Raw genomic sequence first — 25,197 nt, forward strand, 5'->3', positions numbered from 1 at the left:
AGTTGATTACTACAAAAACATGTTAACAGTTTCACCTTGCTGAGAACAAAGCAAACTACTATACAGAATTCGGAACACGTGACAGAAACCATAGCAATGGAGAATAACAGGGAATGAATAAGAAATGTGAGTAAAAAAGTCTGTTCCACTTATTACAGGCCAGTAAACTCTGTAGAAGTCTGCAGATAACGACTGGTGTGGCACCAACACAAATTTAAATCTGAAACAATTCGTCAGTCAACGAATAGTTGGATAGTTCATCAATAATTTGGAACCAGAATGATATTAGAGAAACCCATGTATGAGGTTGATATGAGTTATACCCCAAACTTGATTGTTAGTGAATTTCAGTATATGCTCTAAAAAGATCTTTTGGGATTGATAGCTTATCCCTTATATCATTGTGTAATAGAAAAGAATAGACTCAGAATTCTGCTTTAGCTTCAAGGAAGTTCATAAAGTATTTTATTATGATTTCAATTATTTGGATTACTTAATTTGGCATCTGATTGAAGTGAATGAATACTGCATTTAGCAACAATAATGGCTTATACAGTTTCAGAATGATGTCCTTTAGACAATGCCACACTCTAACCAGGTTTGTGCAGCTGATCAACCAAGTACTCTGGACTTTAAGTAAAGCATTCCATCCAGTATGTTTGTGATGTATGAGTACTTGCAACAACCACTATCTTGAACAACTTAGCAATAATTAAGAAGAGACTTCAGATTACTTGGTAAATTCAAGCAAAAATAAAGCTCTCATACAGACACTGCAGCCTCTGTTAACAACTGGGTGGAAATCTGTGTTGCTTGGTTTATTTAGTCTAAAAACAAAAGAGAGAGGGCTCAGAAGTTTCCTTATTTTCATTAAATTAAAAACATTTTGTTGTAAATTCCAAAGTGATGATAGTTTTACTGTCTGTACTAAACAATATTCCACATAATGCATATGCAATCCAATGTTAAATCAAAAGTGAATTTTACTAATATCACTTAACCCTTCACAAAACGTGTTATATTGTGTTATTTCTTGACTCAGTAGTTAAAGGTGTTCATCCTCCTACTGTAGATTAGTTACAAAATAGAAGTGTGGGTCTAATTTTTATAGAGCATGAATGTGTTAGGCAGATCTGGCCATTTTCAGTCCAGATCTACATATAATTAACCATGTTCATACCAGATCCAGAATATAACTTAGATATCATGCAAAATTAACAGCATCTCTGGCAGGTAGCTCTGATATACAATTGCTAGATCTACAGGATGCATTGACATGCTATTCCTTTTCAAACAATTATAAAATTCTAGACTTCAATATTTTAAAATATGACATATCTATCCTATATTCAGTAATTTATCTTTTACCTTACATTTAACATTTCACCAAAAAATTTATATTGGAAAAACACTGCAGTAAATTTTACTTTTCTTTATATATGGGATCAGTGGCCAAGTATACAAAAATATACTTGTATATATTCACTTCTCTTTTTTCACTGTAATGAAAAATACTCTTTGCATGTCAAGCATGAAATTATTTATTAAAAAAACTAATTAATTACATGAAAAGATTACTTAACATATATTTAATGTATTTGAACATACATTTTATAGGATTATGATTATAAAATGATTTATGTCTAGCTATATCCTAGATACAAATCAATTAATGTGTAGTTACACACTGCATAAAGTGTTATAAACTTATAATTTTTTGACAACAGTCAAGGGAAGAAATGTCACATAGTTTCTGTAATACTTTCACATTCAATTTACATAAATAAAAAGATTTAAATCCAAGCAAACATTTTGTTTTAACATAAACTGTTGTTTATCAGTTTGTAATCAATGATGTAGTTTTAGAAATGTTAACACCTAAAAATAAGAATTGGTTTTCAATTTGGTTGAATATTTTATTTGATGCTTGATATGTTAATATGACTGCTGTGGCAGAATACTGAGAATAAAAGTAAAATGTAGTTTTCTTGAGTTTAAAGTTATTGGCCACTTTATTACAACTATCTAATACTGGGCAAGAATACCTTTCATTGTGACATTAGCCTAAACTGGGTATGACATTGACTCCATACTTTGTTGAATAAAGACTTTTAGCCTTATTGTTCAAAGTGTGTAGTGAATGCAATATTAAAGTTTATCCCAAAGATGTTCAAACTTTTTCATGTCTAGTAACAGTACAAGCCAAGAAACATAACTAAACTTGCTACCAAGTCATTCATACCAATGTTAGACGAGTAGATTGCTGCAATATTGTCTTGGAAGCTCACTAGTTTGGTTGTTTGTTCTCTGAGTCCACCAAAGGGAATGGAACCCTTGATTTTAGCATTGTAAGCCTGTAGACTTACTGCTGTATCAGCAGAGGACCAGAGCACTTGTACATTGAGGTAAAAATGAAACAATATTGGATATACACACTGAAAACAATGTTCAAATAGACTCTGGTTATCATTGTCTTGTCATCATTCCACTGGCTCCAATGGTTTGCCCTGCTGGAATACACAAGTAATATCAAGTAAAATGGCTCATCATGTCACAACACATGCTTTCATCATTCACTAATCATAGTTTACATTTAAACATTACTAAAGACATATGACAATTTGGTAATGTTCTTCACATGGTAAAGTGGTGGGGTCAAATTGTGACATTATAGATGGAATTGTTAATCAACTGGACAACTGTTTGATGTCTGTTGAACTTTAAAACCTGTCCAACTTTTAGTTCCTTTGGGTAGCATCAAAAATTGGCAGCAAATATTTTTTATTTTCCCATTCTCATCCTTTGTTGATTGTTATTGTTTAAAAATTGTGATGAGCAGCCTGCAAAATAAATGATCTTTTGATTCCTGCTAGATGGATAATTACCATCATGCTCCTTCAAAATTTAGAGATTCTTGCCTTTTGTCCAAAGACCAGCAGACTAACCATCTTATAATAAACAACTTGAACAATTTCCAGGTGAACTGCATGGTTTATATATTTTTCATATGCAAATAAATGTTCTACTAATGTGACTGAGGACACTAATAAAGAGATCAGAAAGCATGGTTACTATCTGCAATACACTCAATGTGGCACTGCAATTTTTAAAAAGCTAAATACAACATACAAGATATTGTTAGGTTATAAATAAATAATTTGTTGCTAAGCATAAAGCTACACAGTGGACTATCTGTATTTACTGCTGATTCAAAAGAAGGACCCAATAAATATAACTTAATTTTTTTCATGCATTTAATAATCTTTGAAATATCAACTCAGTGGAATGTTTTAAAAGATCTCTCTCACAAACTTATCAAAAATTACCTAAAATTTACGTCTTTTTGATTCTGAAATAATTAAAAATTTTATGCTTAAAAGACATGATCTGAACATAGGCAAAATACATCTGTGCTGCACAATAGATTAATAGTCTTGTATAATATATTTATTCACATTTAAAAGTGTGTGATTTATTTTTTACTAACTGTTTACTAATCTAATGTAAGTACCTTCAAATGATGTTGTACAAAATTTTTTTTAAATATATAATGTAATAGCATATAAACAAGTTAGATCATGTATTATGATCCTGCATACCATGACCTCACAGATAATGGTTGGAGAATCTAAACAGAGTTGCAAAGATGTAACAAATCTCACTGACATTTGTTAATATTTTCTTTATAACATCAGTGTATTATAGAACAGTCACTTCATCTTCTCAACGTCTTTACTGTGTGGTTGTGCTATGGGAAAAGCAGTGAATTTTTCCCTCTCTCTCTCTCCTTTATTTTTTGGTTTGTTTTGGATTTTCATTAAATGTTACAAAATTGTTATTTGCGTATAGCTGTAAACCACAAACTATCGCAGTATTCTTACTTTACTGAATAGTAGGATTTGATGGTCACTCTCATAGGTCTCCCATGACCACAAACTATGGAGCGCATTTCTGCTGTAATAAGATACAAACCATAAATTCTCAGATTTGCAGATTGTAGTCCTAACCACTAAGTTATGTTGGGTCTTTTTTTTTTTTTGATATTCTACAGGTTTTATGATTGCTTTAACATTATAAAATAATTAAGAGATAAATTGTATATACAAAACTGTATTATTGTACTATTTGTATTTTTAGAATGGTACTATTATCTCCTGATACGTTGGAGGTCTTCAAATGTTTATCAAAAAAAAAAAAAAGTTTTACATTCAAAAAGGCTCAGAATCCCTAGACTGGATAAACAACTTCTAATTTGTACATATACCATATGTTTGTTTCAATAAAATCAATGACAATGAAAACACTATTGCAATGACTTTTCAAATAACACAGTACAGTGAACACAGGAGTACTTTGTAAAATATTCTGGCAATACTGTACTGATATCAATAATGTTATCCAATTTTAATTTCAACGACTTTGCAACATTTATACCATTTAAGCTTAAGTGAAGTCCAATTATTTCTACATCAACTATTTGACTAGTTTCTGCCATGTAAAACTGGCATCACTCTGTGTCAAAAAGTGATACAATGTTGTTATTAACAATAATAGCTGGGCTTTTATTTAAAACTAACATCTTTAAAAGAAAACAATTTAAAATAACTCATTACATTAATCATCAACACAAACAAATTTCAAGTAGAATAAAATATATAAAGTTTTCCATATGACCCTGCAGTCAACTCAAGTTATATGTTCAATACATAATTTTTTGTTGGAAACTTAATTCACATATCTCAAAAAAAAGTTTTAAAATCAACATTATAATGTTCATGTAGTTCATATAAAAACTATTTTCATATAAAAGTTATTATTATCAACTTAAAAATTAATAAAATAACAATAATAATAATATCAGACAAAGAATTAGGTAGAATATTATATATATTTAGCCAAATATTTTGGTTTAACTTAATATTACTCAAGGGAAAGAAATGAAGAAAAAATACTTTGTAGTAAGGTCTTTCTTCTAATTTATAAATTTATTTAATGAATACTTCATCACAAATAAACTAAAATTGCGATCTTCACTTCTTAATGTCCAAAATGAATCAGAACAAGCCAACTCTTTTCTTCATTTCCACCTGTTTCCATTTGGGTAATCCTTGAAAATCATTGAAGGGTATTCCAAAGGCTTCAAGGAAATCTTCATCAGTTAAGTGGTTCTTAAAAAGGAAATAAATACTGATAGTTAAAAAATGTCAGAGTCTGATGTTCTTTTATCAGTAGAGAAATGTCTCGACACTATCTATTGACTGTAACTGTAATACTTGAATGATGAGTTTCTTTCTACATATGAGTAATTTATTAACATAATTTTAGTACACACTTAAACACCCCTCTGGAGTTAGATTTTTTAGTCAGTGAATAATTTGGAAAAAAAAAAGTTAACATTTTTCCATTGTGATTTATAACTTAATTAATAAATAAGTTAACTGGACTAAAAGGGCTTTGTGACCTTTGCTTTCTGAACTATCAGAATCGAGTTTTACTATGAATGATATCCATATGATACCTGATAATAATTACTCAATTACCAATTAGTGGCAGAATATGTAATACTAGTGCATCGAGTTAGGTGAAAGCTAGTAATTTAAAATCTTAGTTTAAAGAGCTTTGTATTTTTTCTCCCCAAAAATAAAACACTTTCAGAGAAATTTTTCATTTAACCTAGGTGCTCAAAAATAGCACAGCAGTATGTCTGCAGACTTCCAATGTTATAAATTGGGTTTCAATACTTGTAGTGGACAAAACACAGACAACCCATTGTGTAGCTTTGTTCTTAATTGCAAACAAACAAAATTCCTACTTAACAAATACAAAGAAACATTAATAACTCCAGTATCCTAGTAAATCAATACTATTTAAGATAAATTAAATTCAATAGGCAAAGAATTTTGTTTTTGTTTTTGGTTGTTTTTGCGTAAATAATATTTTGTGTGCTTGTTGCTAATGCAAAGCTGCACAATGGATTATATGCTGCACCCACTGCAAGGATAAAATCCCAAGTTTTAGTGTTATAACCCTTCAAGGTTTCTGCTTATGTAACATGATAATACAAACATTTTGAAAATGTATGAGTCAATACATTTGATTGTAAGTGACAGTGTTTAAAAATATGTGTACTAGGTCAGCATTATTAATTCTAGTTATGTTTCTAAAGTTTATGGGAACCTGCAACACTGTTTTTAATGTAAAATTCCCATGCAAACTTCCTTCAACATTTGCACAAGTAACCTGAATAAACTGTGCATTTTATAACCAAAGTTTTAAAAGATGTGTAAGTAACCATATAATCTAGTTTTATTCTAAAGCCAAGGAAAAACAGTAATACAATACAGATACTAAAAACATATAATAATATGATTTGCACTAGCAAATTTCTCACCTCTTTTGCAGTTGGATCAACCCCTTCAGGAAGTTCTTCTGGTACTTTTGTTAGTAATACTTCAAGTGGATATTTTTCCACATCTGGACTCTCAAAGTTTCCATTAAGCTGAGGCTGTAATAATAAAATATATTTTACATATTTCTTAAAGGAAACCATTTGTTAAGTATGATACTAAAAATAACACTATGCCAATTAAAATATAATCTATATCAGCAACACAAAAAAAGTCAAACATCTTAAAAGAGAAATGGAGTAACATAAACTAAATCATCAAATGTTGATCAAGATAATTTAGATTCATAATACTGTACATCATGTGAATATAAAGATCTAATGAGGAAAAAGACTCAATACAGTTTACACTAAAACTGAATGTTAACCAAAAACAAATAAAAATGTTTCTTACTTGAAACACAAGACACAAGTAAGTCTTTATAGTTTGAGAACTAAAACATAAAAATATATTATTGTCATGATGAAACAATGTTTGCTAAGGATCATAATGTAATATAAAGTGTAAACTTTGACCACAGAACAACACAGACTACTAACTAAGAATCAAAGACCAAAACACTATCTGTCAGCTTAAGACCATGGAACAATACAGACTGTTAGCTTAATCCCATTGTGAAATATAGATGGTCAAATTAAAACAATAGTGCAATAAATATTATATCAACTGAAAACCATTGTGCAATAAGTATCAACTTAAGACTACTATATAATAAACACCATTAACTAAAGACCACAATACAATAAAGATTATGAACTTAAAACCATACTACAATAAAGACCATCAAATCAAGACAACAATACAATAAAAAATATCAACTCAAGTCTGTAGTATATTAAAGGCTACAACTCAAGACTATTATATAATACAGATTATTAACTGAAGACCACAATATGACTAAAGGAATAAGATCAAAAAATATTGAAGACTGTCATTTGAGAAACATCATATAGTCAAAACCAAAACCTAATTATGGATTGTTAAAATAATCAAAAATCAGTAACAAAAAAATTGTATAATATCAGTATACATTATTTTTAAATTGAAACTTGGTACCTTTTATTTTTGTATAGTTCAGTAAATGACTAAAGAACATAAAACAGAATAATATACATAATAAATACAGTCTAACACCATATACTGTCTTCATAACTTAAAATGGCACAAAATAAACAGGTGAAACCAGAAGTACTCTAAAATGCTACAAAATATTGCATAACAAAAGAAAAAACAAAATCCATTACTGCTACTTAAAAACTCATAATTATTCATACTACACTTGTAGGTTGGTTATCATATAGCTAATTTAAATATAACACCAGTTTAACTTTATTCATACTATCACAAGTCATTCCCCTTTTGGACAATCTGTTTCATACACACAGTGAGATAAAGTGAGATGAAAACTGGGAAAAACACGTCAAAAAACACGATAAAAATATGATGTCAAATTCTCAACACATTTTGCAGACAATGAAACCCAAACTGTATTATCAAAAAAACATAATAATGATTTGTACTTAATCACATATACATAAGCAATCATACAATATGAACAGTATAGCAATCCCTAACGAAAGTAATATGTAAATTAATTTTATAAAATTAATTTCAACAGGTTTTTATAGAATAAGGTAGAAAAAGTGCATTCATAATATTAAACTTCTAAATAAAAAGATATATCACCTTACTAAGCACGATTCCAGGATTATCTTCAGCCAATTCTGCTTTGATTTCTTCATATGTTTTATTGTTCTATGAAATGGAAAGACACAACATGTTGTTCATTCACAATAAATAGCACATTTTCGCATCCATCCTTCATTTAAGTTTCTATGCACTAATAAATAAAAGCTATCATACATAATCAACAATACTCTCTATTTTGTAAAACTTTAGTACTTAAAAACAATAAATGAAACAATACAGTATATTGTAAATAGACAAAATAGAAATTAATGCTCTTGTTTTCATTCAGAAGTTAAACATCAACTAATGCAAATACACAAGTAGATTTTACAAGTCATCTTTGTATTTTAAAACTAACAATTAATGTAGTCTAATTAATATCATTTACAAAATAAAATATACATATAATCATAAAATAATAAAGTATATTCAAAAATATACTCTTCAAAACAAGAAACGCAAAAGGGATATTTTTGTTATTTCAAAGAGAAATATATGTAATAACGTTACAAGCTCAGAGTATGTGATGTTACACGTGTTAAGGCACTGATTGTCAGACCAAAATGACAATAAAAGTTGTGCACTTTGAAAACGGAGGATAACATCGGATTTTTCGCCAAAATGCATGCATGTCCAATAAATTTGTTTGAGAGATCTGCATGTTCTACAAGTACAACATGTGCAAAATCCCTATAAAAGTGACGGGTTCTCGGTTTCCATAGCTCAGTGTTAAGCCACCGACATGCAATACAGTTACGCCAAGACTGACTGAAGCACAATGCAACAACGCCATTGGTCGCTTGGAAGCAGGCAAATCTTGATCAGATGTTGCCAGAGCTGTGAATGTCCACCCAAGCACCATCACTAAGCTATGGAATCGTCACCAACAACATGGATCAACTCGTGACCGTCCACGATCTGGCAGACCTCATGTGACCACGCCCGCACAAGATCGTAACATCCGGTTATGTCACCTTCGGGATAGGACCACCACTGCAATGTCTACTGCCTCAACCATACCAAGGCTGCGTAGGATTTCCGATCAGACCCTACGCAAACATCTACGAGATTCTTAGGCCCCATGTGCAACCCATCATGGTGAACGTCAACGTTTTTCAACATGATAACACTCGTCCTCACACAGCCCGACTCACCACTGTCTTCTTGAGACACCACAACATCAACGTTCTTCCCTCGCCCTCCAGATCACCAGATTTAAACCCCATCGAACATCTTTGGGACGAGTTGGACCGACGTCTGCGACTGCGACAACCTCAACCACAGACTCTACCTCAGCTTGCAGCAGCTTTGCAGGCTGTGTGGACAGCCATTCCACAGAATGTGATTCGTCATCTCATCGCTTTCATGGGCAGGAGATGCCAAGCAGTTATTGATGCTCACGGGGGGCATACTCGTTATTGACGTTGAGTGACGTTAAACTTCACCTAATGAGCGTGGACTTCGCCTTTGCAGACTTTGGATGTTCAGCAGTGAATGTGCAAAGTTTCACACATGTCATATAGAACTACCCGGAATAAACTTGTTAACAATTTGTCTCATATTTTGCCTTTTGCGTTTCTTTTTTTGAAGAGTATATATTACAACAGTAATTTTATGTCTTTAGTTAACCATCAAAAATATAGCATAAAATTCATATCATCAAGATTAGTAAACAAACATTTTGCCATATTATTTTGGTGAATACTTAGAAACCATACTGTTAAACTAACCACTAGATAAAGATTGATCTCTAAAATTACACATTATTACTTAGAACTTTAACACCTGGAGAAAACTGTTGTTTTAGATGAACACTACTAGATAGTCTAATTGGTTAATGCCTTACCTAATTATGACATCTTTACTTTAAAACTGGTTCTCTAGCATGAAATATTTTGAGGATTTAAATATATTTAAATAATAACATCAAAAATAATGAAACTTGCATTTTTTTTAGATAGTAAAATCAATCATCTCAATGTCTTTCAACTACTAAAATATTAAACTTATATTTATCATATCTACAAACTAAAAGCACACAACTAAAATTAAGTGTTTAAAGATATGTGAAAGGACTTATACCGAATATACAGTATACACTGATACCTTAGACAGACTTAAAGTAATGTAAAAATTCAGTTTGCTCTTTTTAATTAAATGATCAAGATATGTATTACAATTGTAGGATATTTCTTTGTTTCAGAAACTTAACATAAGGCTATACAAAAGGCTATCTGTGCATAGCTGTCTCTAATTTTGAGCTTGTAGATTAGAGAGAAGACAGCTAGTCAACACCACTCACTGTCAAGGTCTTATCTGACTGTTTGTTTTGTTGTTACTCTTAAATTTACATTTTTAGCTTGCTCATTATCTTGCTTGAATAAAAAAGCTATTCAAAATGATCCACTATATATGTGTCTTTACTGAACTTCAAAGATTCCATCAAAAACATAGAGTAATAGTAATGTGGAAGAGTTTTTCATTTGTTTTAACATGTTGTCATCTTCCACAAAATAATGCAGACAACAAATGAAAGCTGTTACGACATGATAAAATATAAAATTACAAAGACATGGCTCAAATTACTTTTATATAAAGATCAACTGGATAAAATGATGACCATTCATTTTCTTTACTTTTTCAAGTGATTTCAACCATTTTTTTCTATTGACTTCTTTCATAAGTGTGTGATTCATTATATATTTCATTTAGAATAAGATGTGGCCCAGCTTAGTAGTTAGCCTACTTCAATTGTGAATCTGAGGATTTGTGGTTTATGGCCCATTGTTGCAAAATTGAGTTCCCAATTTTTTTAGAGGCCACAGATGCACTACAATAGTAACAGTCTAATTCTACTATCCAGTCAGGAAAGTCTCCCCAGTGACTCTGAAGTAAATCTGAAGAATTACAATGCTAAAAACCAGGTTTAGATACCTAGAGACCTGAGTTAGAATCATGATTACAATGTAATTCATAAAACAGAACAGTTTTTAAAAAAACGTAAAGAGAGTATACTGTATTAAACTGTCAGTTGGGTACTCTTAATATTAGGGATTATTGACCTTAATTTCAAAACAGGGTCAAATTGATTTAGGAAACTTAGATCTAGTTTAAATTACTGTTTAAGTATAAATGCAAAATATGCAACTCACAAGTACAATGCTATGCAAAAGTTTAAGGACAAGAGAATATTTTGTCATTCTTTCCATTTTATGTGGTTAATTTTTCCATGGCATTAAAGAAAGTAAATTACAAAACAATGATAATGCTTTACTAATCCCTGTTAACAATTGAATAAGTCAGGCTGAGAATACTTATAATTCATTAAAATTCTGATGTACTTGTACCAAGGGCATATCATAATAAAAGTTCTACTTGAATGAACATACTGATCAAATTTTGGGTCATAAACAACTGTCATGGTTCCTATACAGTGCCCTAACTACATAGAAAGAAGCTTGCATATGATACTGGTGTATAGTAGAAAGAATTAATTTAATAGCACTTCACCTATAGGCTTTAATACAACAGTGTTTAACACTAAATATTAAGTTTTGCTGTAATGCCACGGCCCAAAAAATGTATAGAATTGTCAGTAGAGCAGATAATTTACATAAAAGCTTTACATGATGCTGATTAGACTATCTGAAAAATTGCTGCAGACTTAAAACGCTCCCCAAATACTGTCAAGTACACAACAGTTGAAGAGGCCGAGACAAGTAAATTTGAATATTTGAAAGGAAGAGGTAAAACACCTAAACTAAATGATACTAATCTTAAGTATCTCCTTTTATGCAGCCTTCAAGACAGAAGGAATACTGCCACTGATCTCAAGCATGAGATAAATAACCATGTACCAAATGACAGAAGTGTCCAGATCTACAGTATTAAGAAGACTCAATGAAAATGGAATATCTGGTCATGTAGAAGTTAAAAAAAACAACTTTACTTCGATCTCTAAGTATTGTAAAGAGACTTAAATTTGTTAAAAAGTACAAGCACTGGATTGTTTAGAATTGGGACAGGGTAATATGGATGGATGAGTCCAAGTTTGAAGTACCTGGTTCAAAGCATAGGTTGTATGTCCATTAGAAGAAAGGTGAAAGATACTTACCATGAAGTATAGGTGAGACAGCATATTGATTTGGGGTGTTTTTGTTCTAATGAAACAGGAGATATTTGCAAAATAGAAGGAATAATGGACCAGCACAAGTACCATCAGATACTGATCTATCATTGTATACCTAGTGGTTTGTGTATTATTGATAAAGGATTATACAACTACAAAGATAACGAACCCAAACACTCATCCAAACTATGAAGAAATTACTTAACTGACAAAGAAGTTGCTGAAGTCATTCAAATCATGTAATAGCCAATTGAGCAGATCTAGGATTTGGTAGATCAAAAACATGACAAATCAAAAGTTACTTCTATAGAAACTTTATGGGAGTGTAATAGAGACATTTCAAATAAAATACTGAAGGACACTTTGATTAAATATGTCATAACAATGCCTGAAAGACTGTCTGCAGTTTGTTATTAAAGCAAAAGGGAGCATACAAAATGTTAGTTGTTTGCTGAACTCAAGCACTTCTACTGAGCTCTGTTGTCCTAAGTATGAATATTAATAAAATTTTGATGTTTAACCTGTGATTTACCCTTCATTCTTCTTTGAAAGTAGTGTGGAATCTAATTTCTGACTTTGTCCTAACTTTTTCAAAGTTGTGTATTTACAAGTTACTATAACAAATTAAACTATATGTTAAGATATACACTTTCAAAATTTCTCAATGTTAGTCAAATAAAAAAATTTGGTATATTGCTTTCACAAAAAAAAAAAATTATACTAATTAAACATTATTTTAACTCAAGCACAATACTAAAACAGTATAGCCACTCATATTTCAAATGTAAGAGCAACAATGCTCATCCAAAAATTTAACTTAGCAGATCCTCTTCACATTCAAGTAAACAAATGTTTAATAAGGTTTATGAGTATTATTATTATAAGTAAAATCACCAATATGTACAGTATGCTATCATACATACTGACTAGTCAGTTACAAATGAAACCTAATTAAGTTGAAATAAACACAATTTTTCTTTTCTATAGGAAACAAGGCAGTTACTTGTTTGTTTATTTTAGAGTAAATCTATCTGGACTGTCTGCTGTATCCACTATGGTGAACCAAACTCTAGATTTTAGCATTGTAAGTCCATAAACTTACTGCTGTCCCACTGGGTGACAGCAAGAAAGTGTTAATTAAAAATACAGTGTACAATAAATTCTTAATACTTACATTCCACAATGATCTGTCCCACACGCCAAAAAATCCAGTAAAGTTTGGAGGCTCAAAACCTTGCTTTATTTTCATTATTGATGTTGTAATATCTCGACCACTAGGGTCTGTATTTAGGTATTCCTGAAAAGCCAAATGAAAACATAATTTTAATACCTTTCCAAACATCAAAAAAAGAACTGTTCTTAGTGGGTTTTTTTTAATTTATTGGCTCAATATCATTCTGAGTAACTAGATGTGTAAGGTTATAAATTTCATAATTTGATTTGTTCTGTTTCATGTAAAGACCTTCAAATGAAAATTTCACTTTTTCATGTTTTTTTATAATTTAAGAGAGAAATTATAAAGCTGTAATATGGAAAGGTAAGACACAGAGAGTGAATGCCTCCTTGTATTTGAAATAATTTTGGAATACACTTCAAACATTTTCATTACTTAGATGTCACATAGCTATTCTTATAAACAGCAAACACTACAAATTTTCATGTTAAATATGATTTCTCTTATTTAAGTTGAAGTTTACAAGTAACAAGATTATGTTCACAATTTCATAACATACTTCTTTAATAATATTCTAAGTTTAAATATTCTTTTTAAATAAATGTCACATCACACTTACATGCACTATACTTTTTTCTGTGATTTCAATAGCAAGTTGATTTCAGTAACGAAAGATTTGTTTCAGAGAAAATGTTTTCCATAATGAAACTTCTTTCAAGTATTTTCAGTGACTAAGATTTTTTCAAAGGTGAAAAAAAATTGAAATATATGTGTATGTGTGTGTCACACACATCCCAAACATATATACAAGTTAATATAAGTCATGTTAATATTACCATATTTCATGACTTATTCTTATTTTCCAGTCAGGACAATTTTTTTTATTATTATTACATTTAGTTGTTTGGATTTTATCTATATACACACATATATATTTATAAAAGCAGAAATGTTTCCTATTTGCCCACTTTTTATGCTTACATATTTTTAACAAATCTCAACCAAATTTGGCATATGCAATTAAGCCAACTGATTAGTGGCAAGAGTCAGGATTTAAATCTCAGTATCACCTTTCTGGAAGCCTGTCTGTGTGCTCATTGCACTATTCAATTGTTCTATGTCAAATTATAAAATCACTCTTAAAGCACCTGGGGAGTGAAATAGAAGGTTGACGTGAAAATCTGAGCCCCTATGTCTTTTCCATGGGCTAACCTTGTACATCAGCTGGTATTATAAAAATACATATATAAAAACTCATTAAAATATATATATATATATATATTCACACACCTCTGCTAGACTCATGGCCATTTTCTTCTCTTCAGAATTTGCTTTGTTTCCAATCCATAAGAAAACTGTATCCCAAGCATCTAACAGCATAATATCATCTTCAATAAGATCACTCTGGTTGAAGTCAAATATTTCTTCCACCTGAAATCGGCCAGATGCATTTGAACACTGGTAAAGCCTTGGTTGGTGACAATCATCTTCAGACTATTAGAAAGATAAAAGTATCAATATAACAATACAATTGCAATTGGCACAAGTCAATGGCAACACTGTATATTCTTTCATGGGTTATTTTACATTTGTAGAAGTCTGAATATTATACACGTCAATGTGATGCTTGATGAGGATCATTCAAAGGACATTCTACTAGTGTACTGGTAGAAAATTTGATACTCCAAGAAGTTAAGTTTATTGTTTATTTTTTTCTTCATCTCTGAAAGAAGATAAATAAGAGTGGATATAAATGTCATCTTTCTATACTTTCACTAGAATTTTGTCCACAGATAAGTGTTCATCCCTAGATTACTACATAGGGTGCTATACAGTCAAAGAAGTAAAAAAAAATGTTTTATATGTGATTATCTAGCAGTTAATTAATGTTGATACTAGACCAGCTGTAAGAGATAGTTTAAACTAATGTTGCACATGAAAATAATAAATACCATAACACTGCCAATTCTCCACCAAAGAAAAGCAACAACTCTAAAATGTGTGTTCATGTTTTGTTTTTAAATAGCTTGAAACAGTTTGAAAGTGATTATGTAATGTATAAATAAGCTACAAGATGTTATGCTTAATTTTAATCTAATAAAATAACTATAAAGGCTTACATTTTAAGACAAAGCAAAACTAATTTTAATGCATAATTGTGTTGTGGTCAAATTATCACTAGTATCTCAGTATTGTTCAAACATTACACATGACATTTTAATATGTAGTGGAACTATTTCATTTCTTTTCTTGTTTATTCAATATAAATAAAAATATTCAAAACTTTATACAACTTCTTTAGTAGAGTTCTTAAATTACTCAACTTCTCATAATTTTCTCATAAATTGTCTTTTTTTTTCTACTAAACACCACATGATTGCTTTTTCTGTTATAGAAATAAAAATATAAAATATGATACATTATGAATAACAATATGATTAGTTATAATAGAATAATTATTCCATGCTCAACTGTATATCTGTTATTATAGAATTTGTATAGGATATAAAAGTTCTGACTAAATTAGTTTCAATAATTACTATAAATATTTAGATCATACCTTCAAGAGTTTAGTGTTTGAATATGGTTCCTGTCCTCCAATAGCACCCCAGAAATCACTTTTCTCTTGCCCTTCTGATACTAACACTTGCTCTCTAAAGTTAATAAATGGATAACTTCACTGACTCCTATAGGACTTTCAAGCAACACACACATATTTTTACAGCAGTGTTAAGTATGATGATAACATCACCTTCAAAGTTATATATTAAAGTCACCAATCATTTTGTTCATCTCACAGCATGTTGTGATTCTCAAATAACACTTGACGTGACAGACATAATCACACAAAACACATAGCTCAGCACAGATGTCTAAAACACAAACTTTAAAGGTAGTTATTCAGATCAACAACACAAACTGAGTATTAAGCAGTTTCACCCTTCACTAAGCATATCTTTTGCATTTCTAATAATCTTATAATAATGCTAATACATACACATGAAAAAAAATTTTGTAAGCATTCTGCAAGTAAAGCTTTATTGTATCCTGCATAATTATGTTTTTATTTTTATTTAAAGAACTAATAATTCTCTAGCAGGAAAAACTTACGTAAATATAACTACAATGGCTGAAAATTAACATAAAAAAAACATTTTCATCATGACACAAGCACTAACTAAAATAAACAAATATATGTGAGTAACTGCAATACAGGTTGGTTGGATTCATGGCAACACTAGTTACATAAACAGTGTCTGCCATCAATGAATCATTAAACATTTCTATGGGCATTAAATGTAGTGATAGATTTACTAAAGCACATTTTAGATAAAAAATATTTTGTAAACTATGTGCAACGTCATATTTCATACCAAGGTAACTGGACAGTTGTTGAGGATACTGTGGCCAGATCCTTTTGTGAAAAATTACTGTACCCTTTCCCACTGTCTAATCTTTATTTTATATTTCCTCCTCAATTTGCTTTACTTTTCCTTCTGCCTATGATTTCATAAGACCTAAATACAATCTCACTGTGTATTGCAACTGAAAGAAAAATCATTAGTACTCATATTTCACTGGAAAATTGTTAAGTTAATTATTGTTTTTTTCTTTCTTTTTAGACCTTGGCATGAAGGAAGATATTATAATATTTAAAAATTAAAATCACAGTCTTTATCAAAAATGTAGCAAGAAAAGCATTCAAACCACAATAAAAATATCTAAATTCTGGTATGTCTATAAGTCTCTCCAATCTTAAAACAACTCAGATAAAATTTTTATTTATAATAACATTAGCAATTCTTTTATAAGTTGTTTCTACAAAGTATTCATGATGAGTAAACTGGAATGGATGGCAAGTGTCTGTTGCAGAAAATGTGAGTGTAGAGGTCAATGATTGTAAAATCTCCCATCTTCAGGTCACAGTGTGTGTGCATAAAAGATGTTGCAGTGTTTTATGGTGGATTTTTTGGAGGGTGTATTGTAATTGGTTTGTTTATCCCTGGTTCTGATTGGTGAAAATACTGCATGAGGTTTCAACCAATGGTACACATAGGTTGCTCACCTCTAGTCAGGAATCTTTGTTTAGTGAAGGCTTTATTGTGTAAATATTAAAAGATGATTTAATTTTTATTGTTTTCCAGACTTTGCCTGCATCCATGATTCTAGTTTTATCCCAGTTTATTTTGTGTCCAGTTGATATGGGATATTCTGTAATGTTCACAAGTCTTGTGCTGTCTTTATTTTCTTTTATTATTGTCCCAGTTCTTTTTCTAGGAAATATTAGCAAGAGTGACTTGTAAAACAACACAGTCTAATGAAAATACTTCAGAATCATATGTACTTAGATAAGAATACAAATACATTATAAAAAAACGATTTTAAAGAAGAAAGTCAGCAAGTCACAGCCAATATAAAGCCATAATGAATTGTAGTATATCACAGTTATATTTCTACATTGTTTGGCATTTCAAAGATTTAGTAATACTGTCAACAACTGATTGCTTTAGAAATGGATAGGTATTTAACAACTCTTTCCAATGAAAAATATTCATAACTGATATCATAAAGATGTGTTCAGTTCAAAGCCTTAGAATTTCCAAGACAGTGATGTATCATTTGTATTTAATGGCATAGGAAGACCAAGAAACATGGATCAACTACAACAAGTCATACAACACTAATGATAAGCAAAATATAACAAGTGATAATTCCATAAACACAAGTCAGTGTAATCAAAAAACTTCTGCATGCCCCAGGTAATGGAGAAGCAGCACAAGTTATGTGTAAACAAGTTGCTTCTACATTGTATCTATTCAATCACAGTAAACAAGTGACTGAGAATGAAACAGATATTCATGCTATTTCATAAGAAAACATACTAGTCAAGTTACTGAATACAGTTCCTGTGGATTAGATGAATTACAGAAAGTATGCAGAAAGAAGTGGTGTGCTTTGGTCAAAACAGACTTATAGAGATTTTTGCTATGGAATCTGCACTACAGAGCTATTGTTTAGATGCAAAACTCTCAGACATAGCATTACTGAATGTGGAGACAATCAATTTCTAAAATTTTTTTTTTTATTATGAAATACCCAGCACCTATAAAAATTTTCTTGAATGGAGATAACTAAGTATTATTACAAATGTCAATTTAGCTCTTGGATTTTGAAATTGTACAAGAACACAAAAATTGTCTCTTAAACACAACAGCTATATATTAGCAAAAAAAATAGTGAATTATTTATGTACAGAAAAATACATGTTTAAAGTACTGGTTTGACTGTATTACTTGAGATGCTTTATGTAAATAAATATGTATCTTTTGATTTTAATCAACAGTGCATATTTCAAACAATTGTAAATTGTATGATTTTCAAAAATCATGGTGATGCCTGAATTTTGTATCACTTTGCATGAAAAATTTTAATTTGCATACAGTCAAGGAAAATTTGTCAGACAGCAATGTTGGCACTTCTTAAGTTTTTATTTTATAAACTTGTCTAATCACTGTTCAAGCCAATAAATTTCAATTTTTGAACTAAACAAATACAATTATTTATAAACAACTATCATAAATTATAAATATTAAAACATCTTTAAGGCTGTTAAATAAAACTTCCTAGAATAAATTGCAAGATTCAGTTGAAAGGAAATCATACATTAAAGACAGAAATTATCCTATCCACTCCTAAGCATAATGTTTAAGTGTTTTGGAGCAAAGCCATATTGGGCTATTTGCTGTGTTTACTGCAGGGAACCAAACATCAAATTTTAATACCTTAAATTCTAAAATTTACCACTGTCCCCTAAGCATAAAGAGAAGATCATATAACTTAGATCAATACTGGCTGTTATTGTTTATTCTATTCCCAAAGCAAATTAATGAATAGTATTAAAATTTTAAAAACATTTATCATTATTTATTTATTTCAAATGATCAATGGAACTAAGTGTGTGATTTAAATTCTTTTGTTTAGAAATGATTAACTTCCAGATATCTTTTACAACATACAAAAATAAGGTTTTAGTGTGATGCATTAAAACTTTTATTAAACTACCTTCTGTTTATGTAATACCAATTAGTACAACCTTATAAAACTTTAGCTTACAATCCATATTTTAATAATGTATAAGTTTAAAGTGCCTAATTCTGCAAGGAAATATTAAAACAAATCCTGAATTTCTTTTAGTATGCCACATGTTACTTATTTTCTCTAGGCATTTTGTCTTTATTTTTTCCACCACCCCTTGAAAGAGCAAGAAATTAAACTTAAATTATTCATTATATAACTTTTATTGCTCAAACAAGCCATACTTTTTCTAGCCTTCAATAGTTTGGTTACAGAGCTATCAAATGAAAATCACTGTCACACCCACTTGTCACATCCTGTCTTTCAGAATATGTTAAGAGTTATCTCTTATATTTACTCATATATTGCATATAACCAACAGAAAGTCGAGTTTTTCATGTATCACATGATGTATTGCATAACAACATGAATTACTGCTCTGAATAGATAATAGTCAATTTCACTCAAGAGTACAAGCACTGTTCCAGTAAGAAACTTAACAACTAGCTTGGATAGACTTGTGATGGCTCTTGTTGCACAGTTAGAGAGCCAGAAAAAAGGTAGCAGAAATTGTCTATTTTTTGCAGGTTATTAGTTCTTTAATGCATTACTACAATTAGTATAAAAAAGCAGTCTTAAACTGCCCTCAACAATCGATGGCAAAAAGAAAAGAAGATTGGGTAAGTATTTTATTTCTTGTTTTTGATGTTTATTCTTTATTTATTATTATCAAAGTAAATAAAATGTTAAAACATGTTGGTTAAGATTATTATTACTATTTATTTTACCCAATCTAATGTAAAATGTTTCATGAAGCATAAGGCAAACATGTAAAAAGCATGTGGGAAATGTAATTCAACAGGGTAACAAGAGCTGCATATGCCCAAAGTGATTTACAACTTACGATGGTAGAGATAGTAGACAAACATTGGTAAAAGGACAATAAAACAATAAAATTTACTTATATTGTTACAAGCTTAAAGCTATTTAAGGTGAACAAAGTTTAAGTTATTCTAGAAAGAAAAAAGGTAATTTAGATTTTATTTGTGTGTGTGCTTACTAGATCAGTCAAACTGAATAATCCTGTTTCAAGATAGTATACAGTAAATAAAATATAAAGTTTTATGGAAAAAAAAACGATTGAAATACATTTTGGAGGTTTTAGGGATTACACAAAGGAAATTTGACATTTTTGAGATGAAGAAAAGTATTTTTAATCTTAACACGAAAATTACTTTGCACACAGATGATTCAAAAAGACCCTCAGTGGCACAGTTACATGTCAGTGAACTTACAATGCTAGAAACAAGGTTTCAATACTCATGGTGGGCAGAGCAATGTGTAGCTTTGTATTTAATTACAAACAATACCAAATATATTGAGGGACAAATCTTTATTTTTTTAGTTTATTTAAAATACTTTAGTAAATAATATTATTTTTGGTATGTGAAAGACTTATAACGTTAACTGAAAGGCTTCTGAGTTTTGTGAAAATATACACATTATATTAAAAAATTAGAAGTGTTAAATCTATAATTACATTGAAACAAGTACAAAGAGGCCATGTGGTCAATCAAATTGAATGAGCCTATATTGAAAAGAGTTAATACAAATCTACATTCAAAATACTGTGAATTCAAATTCACAATATTTGTACCATGGATGGCTTCCAATTGTTAAAACTTAAAATATTATGAAGTTAAAAAAGTAACAACTTTTGTCCTTTGTTAATACTTCACAACACATTTTACATGACCTGTATATTATAATAAAAATCTAAAATCATTTTATTTTCAGCCATTATATATGTGGGATTTCTTAATCACATAATTTGGGTGTTAATAATACAATACATACAATGTTTATGCTCTAAGACATTATTAAGCAAAAAGTGCTTATGAAGAACCTGAAATATAAATTCATTTGAGAAGTCTTTTATAGTTTAGAAATGGTATATAATGATAGTGGTAAAAAATGAAACTGAAATCTTCCACAAATTAATAGTTATAAATACATATTTATTTATGTAAGGGCTATATGTATTATATTATAATCTAAAATGACCAAAATCTAGGACTTAAATTCATTTTTGTGTCAGAATTTAGTGATATACAACAAACTTTCAAACTATAGTCTATTTATAAATGAAGTAATGGTAAATCAGTTTAAATGTATCCTTTTTAAAGATATATTCATTTTTATAGATACTAAGAACATCATAAATTTTAAGAAATTACACATCTACAAAAAAAACATACTTTCCAGATTGTGATGCAATCTTTTTGGCCATTTCTCTTTCATCTCCTGTACTACCCTGTTGAAACACAAAGAGTTACTCGCTTAGAGCATTTTAATGTCACAACAAACCTATTAAATGATACAAAATATATTTCTATCATTATAATAGTGTAAACAAATAAAATGCTACCCCAATATTAATTTAATGTAAAAAAGTAAACAGGGATTGTAATGCAATTATACACAGAATCCTCTTACATATTTCTTTATGATATAATGAAAAAAAAAACACTAAATAGTTTGTGTTTGACTTTAAAGCAAAGCCACAATGGACTATTTGCTGTGTTCACTTCAAGAAGTTGGACCCTGGATTTTGGCACTTTAAGTCTGTAAACTTACCACTTCTCCACCAGGGGACTAAACTAAGTAGTCAAACAGACATTTTATTATATGCCAAGACATATTATGCATATCACTCTGCTCTACAAAAGAAAACTTTCCATAACAAAAAATATTGATAAAATAATAATTGATAACTCTCAAACAAAACAATAAGTAAACTAAACAATAAATAAGACAGGTATGAGTCTGATTCAATGTCACATACAAGAGTTTGCTAATACTAGTAATAAACAACCTTATAACACTAGATTTGTTTTTTTTCTTTGAGTATGCAATTTTCCACCTTACAGCTTCTTTAAAAGCATGCCACAAAAAGAACTGTAACTTTAATTACAATTTTAGTCTTAATGGAACACTCTTTTAGAAAATATGAAGCAATACATAGTGTATAGTTTTAAAAAAATTGTTGTTACAAGGTAGTTTATTTTAGTACTAAAATGTCTTTTATATGCCAAGATCACTACAAAAAAAACTAAATATTTCTTAATATTTTCATTATTTCTATTACTGATATGAGAAATTATTTTGATACTTTTCCAGCCCAAATATAGGCACATTTATCAGTCAGAAGAACAAAAACATCTCCAGAGTTTAGAGAAGCAGCTCGTTTCTCGACTTGGACAGCCTTGGTGTTGTACTCTGAAGTTCCTCGAACATGCAACAAACAGTTTTCATCTGCAGGTGTCTCGTTATCTTCAGTGTTTCTAAATCCACTTGAGTGGCCTCCCTTGAGTGGGAAAAGCCTCAATTAATTAAACAAATAATCAATTATTATCACAGCTGTATATTTGTGTACATATTGTTTATACTACATTTCAAAACGATATAAAATTTCTATTTAACACTGTCTCATATCAATAATAATGCCACTGAAAACTAAAATATTTCCATCTTTAATTACACATCTATTTTATTTTTTTAGTTGCTTTTTCTTGTAGAAGTTCTTTTATGACAGCCTTCATTTTGTAAAATTGTATTTAATTTTCTACTGCAAAAACTTATCCTCTCCACATAATAATGAATTTAATGACAAAAATATTACTAATATACACAGTAACCAACATAATTGATGATAAATATATCTATTTTTAACAAATGAAGAGGAATATAATTAATAATAAGGTTAAAATTTTGGGTACAGTGCAGCAACGTCAGACCAGATGGATATATTTTATTTAAGTTTGAAAAATACTTTATGTAGACCCTTCTATCTAAAGATTTTATGATTCTAATCACCATGATAATATTTTACATTATCATTTGGTGTCTCAAATAGCAAAAGTTTAACACATGGCCTATAGAGGACCTCTCTACTTAACAACAAACAAACAAACTTGATAAGCATTTAAAGCAAACTGCAAAGTTAAATACCTGAGTTTGAAACAATTACCCATCTGCAAAAGAATACAGAGAAAGCAGGTGTAACTGAACAAAAATAGAAGTTACAAAAGCAATACAACTAATGAACAAAAGTTTATTTATAAAGATACTGAATGTTTTAAAATGTTGCTGCATAAAGTGATTGATGCCTATCATTAAGACAGAAGTAGCAGCATTCAGAATACTAGAGTTATATTGTCCATACTGATATGTACGTAACTATGTTATGCAATCTTTTATATATTTTGTTTATTAAATATTTTATTTTGGAAAATATCCATGAAATATTGTTGTTGTTTTTAAATGCTCAAACTGGCTACATACAAATGAAATCCATGACTACCAGTTTTGTTGTATTTCCTCTATAAAATATTTAATAAACAAAATATATGAAAGATTGAGAAGTCTATACATACAACACTTACTAAAAACAATTTGATATAAAAGGTACCAAGAAAATTTGTTTACTAAGCAGTTATGGTTTTATAACACAAGAATTTTTAGCATCTGCCAAAGCACAGGCTAGCCCCTACTCCAATGATAAAGTCCTGTCACAACATACATGTAAGTGTACAATCTAGGTATGGTGTTAATGTCCCTTTTCTTGTCAATCACTAATCACAGGGAAGCAAATGGTCACTAGCAACCAAATACTAAATTTTTATATATTATTTACTTATTTATTATTAGATATCCTCTTTTCTCCATCAAATTTGACAGAATAAATAAGAAACAATTGAGCTTTTAACATAAAGAAGAGTCAATCAAAACTGCTGATTACTATTCAACGCATACATCAACTGTGAAAACAATTGCTCAGCCTAACATATATACTTGCACAAACTGAACAAATTAATTTAAATTAATTTTTGTATTCTCAACATAACTCGAAATTAATTTTATAAAAGTAGAAATTACAACAATATTAATATTTTTACTAAAACATGTTATTGAGAAACTAAGTAAGATGCTTCTTACCTTTTATCATCATTTTTTAAAGCAGGTATTTTAATTAGCAGAAATCATGGTTAGTACTGTTGTTCCATTTTGATGTCTTCTTTGTGTTTAACATCTTAACAGTTAATGAATATATCTATTTACTATATGCTCAACATTATAGCAATAGAGCAAATAAATGTGAGCCTAATCTTGTATTAATAATTTTTTTGGTATAAAATTGTATAATCTAAGTAAATTGATTAAAGGTGATAATGGCCCAGCATTGCCAGGTGGGTTAAGGTGTTCGACTCGTAATTCAAGGGTTATGGGTTTGAATGCCAGTCGCACCAAACATGCTTCCCCTTTCAGCCATGGGGACATTATAATATGATAGTCAATCCCACTGTTCGTTGGTAAAAGAGTAACCCAAGAGTTGGCGGTGGGTGATGATGACTAGCTGCCTTCCTTCCAGCCTTACACTGCTAAATTAGGGACAGCTAGTGAAGATAGCTGTCATGTAGCTTTGTGGGAAATTCAATAAACAAACAAGGTGATAATTATATTCTCAAAAAATAACTTAGGTTGAGTAGAATATTTGTGACATATTAAGAAGAATGTTAATTGGGTCTTTTTCTTTACCATAAATTTATTTTTTCTTCCAAGTTTTATAGTTTTCTTTATTTCACTTAATTATTGTCTTTAGTGACATTAACATAACAGTAGTAATGTTCAGTGTTTTTGCTTGAAATAGCTAGCCCTTTTTT

General features: G+C 29.8%; 1 protein-coding gene across 3 annotated transcripts in view; it reads right to left on the reverse strand.

Moving 5' to 3' along the window:
• Window positions 1–1,525: 1,525 nt before the first annotated feature.
• Window positions 1,526–25,197, reverse strand: part of LOC143226175 (villin-1-like) — an 85,877-nt gene continuing 62,205 nt past the window's right edge. For all 3 annotated transcript variants that reach the window (XM_076456770.1, XM_076456771.1, XM_076456769.1), the window contains exons 18-25: window positions 22,647–22,841; window positions 21,733–21,788; window positions 15,960–16,053; window positions 14,690–14,893; window positions 13,400–13,522; window positions 8,094–8,162; window positions 6,392–6,505; window positions 1,526–5,168 (exon numbers count right to left, since the gene is read on the reverse strand). In XM_076456770.1, the coding sequence (XP_076312885.1) occupies window positions 5,055–5,168; window positions 6,392–6,505; window positions 8,094–8,162; window positions 13,400–13,522; window positions 14,690–14,893; window positions 15,960–16,053; window positions 21,733–21,788; window positions 22,647–22,841 (969 nt within the window). In that variant the 3' untranslated portion in view covers window positions 1,526–5,054. The remainder of the gene's footprint in view (window positions 5,169–6,391; window positions 6,506–8,093; window positions 8,163–13,399; window positions 13,523–14,689; window positions 14,894–15,959; window positions 16,054–21,732; window positions 21,789–22,646; window positions 22,842–25,197) is intronic.

This window comes from Tachypleus tridentatus, chromosome 9 (genome assembly GCF_004210375.1).
Source record: "Tachypleus tridentatus isolate NWPU-2018 chromosome 9, ASM421037v1, whole genome shotgun sequence".
Classification (NCBI taxonomy): Eukaryota; Metazoa; Arthropoda; class Merostomata; order Xiphosura; family Limulidae; genus Tachypleus; species Tachypleus tridentatus.